The sequence below is a fragment of the Austrofundulus limnaeus genome, unplaced genomic scaffold (genome assembly GCF_001266775.1).
Source record: "Austrofundulus limnaeus strain Quisiro unplaced genomic scaffold, Austrofundulus_limnaeus-1.0 Scaffold484, whole genome shotgun sequence".
NCBI classification, from domain to species: Eukaryota; Metazoa; Chordata; class Actinopteri; order Cyprinodontiformes; family Rivulidae; genus Austrofundulus; species Austrofundulus limnaeus.
Genome location: NW_013952886.1, coordinates 111,564 through 114,257, shown reverse-complemented (window position 1 = coordinate 114,257; position 2,694 = coordinate 111,564). Strand labels below are relative to the sequence as shown.

The window sequence follows — 2,694 nt, the reverse complement described above, 5'->3', positions numbered from 1 at the left end:
TGCTGATGGAACACAGTGGGAAACACGACCATGTGTCAGCTTCTTGGAACGTGTTGCAGCATCAAATTCAAAATGTATGAGGTTTTGCAAAAAAATGTTGTCCATTTGAAGAATAAATGTCTTGTCTTTGTTGTGTATTCAGTTAAATGTAGGTTTAAAAGGCCTCGCAAATCATTGTATTCTGTTTTTATTTATGCTTTACACGATTTCATTGGAATTGGAGCTGTAATCCACCTGTGCAGCTTTCAGCAGGTTTAGTGTCTGACAGCAGCAGTGACACGTTACAACAACAAACACACAATCAGACGTTGTGCTCAGTTCTGAAGAAACATTCAGCCGACAGATTCAACACAAACAAGTCCAATTACACTAAAACCGCTGAGAGGAAGTTTACCAGACAGGAATTCAGATAGAAACAAACAGGAAGTCAGATAGAAACAAACAAACAAGAAGTCAGATAGAAACAAACAGTAAGTCAGATAGAAACAAACAGGAAGTCAGATAGAGATAAACAGGAAGTCAGATAGAAACAAACAGGAAGTCAGATTGAAACAAACAGGAAGTCAGATGGAAACAAACAGGAAGTCAGATGGAAACAAAAAGAAAGTCAGATTGAAACAAACAGGAAGTCAGATTGAAACAAACAGGAAATCAGATTGAAACAAACAGGAAGTCAGATAGAAACAAACAGGAAGTCAGATAAAGATAAACAGGAAGTTTGATAGAAACAAACAGGAAGTCAGATAGAAACAAACAGGAAGTCAGATTGAAACTAACAGGAAGTCAGATAGAAACAAACAGGAAATCTGATTGAACCAAACAGGAAGTCTGATTGAACCAAACAGGAAATCTGATTGAACCAAACAGGAAGTCAGTAAGTATTGACTCTCTCTGACTTGAAGATGATGATGGTCCTGTCATCATAATGCCACATGATGCTCTGTCTATCTCTGATGCTGATGTCTTGGCCTGAACGTGTCACGTGTACTTCCTGTATGTTTAACCTGTATCAGCAGGTGATGTAGGATTCTGGCAGCTGGATCAGGTGATGTTTGTGAGGTCCTGGTTGGTCTGACTGATCCCAGAACAGGGCGGAGGTAAGAGCAAACAGATGGCGAGCTGATGTCCTGCTGGTCGACCCCACCCACGCGCTGTAGCCCCACTCACAGCTGGGTGGGGCGGCGGCTGTGCAGCTCACCGCTGCCAGGTGGGGGCGCTGTCACCAGGCTCCTCAGGTACACGCAGGGGTTCCTCCTCCTCCCTGTAGCAGGCGGTGGGAGAGGAGGTGAGGGAGGAGGTGGCAGCACTGGGGGCCTCACTGGTAACATGAGAGGCTGCAGTTCCTGCGAAGCCCCCGGCTCCTCCTCCTCCTCCTCTTCCTCCTGCTTCTTCTTCTTCTTCATCCTCTCTGGGAAACAGAAGGAGCTCGGAGACGTCAGAGCGTCGACGGGGCCGGTGTAGGACGCGGGGCGGGGTCCTCCCAGCCTGGAGAGGGCGCTGACCCGTGGGTGGACGGGCTCGGCGGGGGCGGGCGGTGAAGAAACGCTCTCCAGGGAGGAGATGCTCTGGTTCCAGGCCTGCTGCAGGTCCACGGGGATGATCTTTGTGGCCTCCACAGACACGCAGGGGGGAGGAGAGCCCACACCGCCCTTCCAGGGGAGGTGACTGTTTTCAGTGGGGGGCGAGAGCGGGACCACTGACGGTCTCTGACAGACATCCAGAGCTGCTGGAACTGAAGGAGGAGAAACCAGATCAGCAAACATTTGTTTAGCTTTCATTTGTTCCTCATCACAGAGACAACAAACATCTGGTTTTACTGACTGTAGCTGTGTGTTTACCACTGAAACACAAAGAGTTGCAGAAAGAGAAACAGAAAACAATGATGTGCAAATCCTTTCCAACTTATATTCAATTAAATACACAGCAAAGACAATATATGTGACCCGTCACATCGAAACGAGGATTAAACCTAAAAGTGGTATAAGGAGAAGAAGACAAATATAGTGTTTTGATTAAAACAGTTGCAAAATTTGCCTTTTGTCAAAACATAAAGAATAAATGCCTTATTAATGTATCATTTGAATGAAGTGTCTGAAATATAATCATAAAACAAAATTTGAAGCACTTTTTTGAGCAGTAGCAACAAAAAAACTGATTTTGAGGAGAAATTCCTTAAAATTTTGAGGTTTTCCCTGTGAGTTAGTAAAGTTTTATTTCTCTTCAGCTGGATAATCTCACTCAATTTTAATTTGAGGTTTCCTTTTTATAAGGACATCAAAAATTCTTCATTAAAATTACATAAAATTAGGATTCAGGCTAAATATTTATGTATTATTGTAACCAACAAGACAAATTAAGTCATATATATGGATTTAATTATGATATCAGAATGATCCAGGTATCAAAATATAACATTTAAAGCAGGAATCTGAAAATGTAATTAGGTCATTTTGACCAAATTTGACTTAATCCTCATTTTGATATGATGGGTCACATATTTAACGTTCAAACGGTTAAAATTTATTGTTTTGTTTTTTTTTGTAAATATTCACTCATTTTGAATTTGATGCTGCAACATGTTCCAAAAAAGCTGACAGAGGGTCAGCAAGAAATACATGTGGAAGCCACACATTGTTAACGTGTGTGTGTGTGTGTGTGTGTGTGTGTGTGTGTGTGTGTGTGTGTGTGTGTGTG

At 42.7% G+C, this 2,694-nt stretch overlaps 1 protein-coding gene across 1 annotated transcript in view; it reads right to left on the bottom strand.

Moving 5' to 3' along the window:
• Positions 1 to 738: 738 nt before the first annotated feature.
• slc9a5 (solute carrier family 9 member A5) overlaps positions 739 to 2,694 on the bottom strand; it is a gene marked incomplete in the record, with an annotated part of 32,884 nt that continues 30,928 nt past the window's right edge. Inside the window, 1 exon segment of the mRNA XM_014025564.1 lies at positions 739 to 1,732. Coding sequence (XP_013881018.1) covers positions 1,164 to 1,732 — 569 coding nt within the window.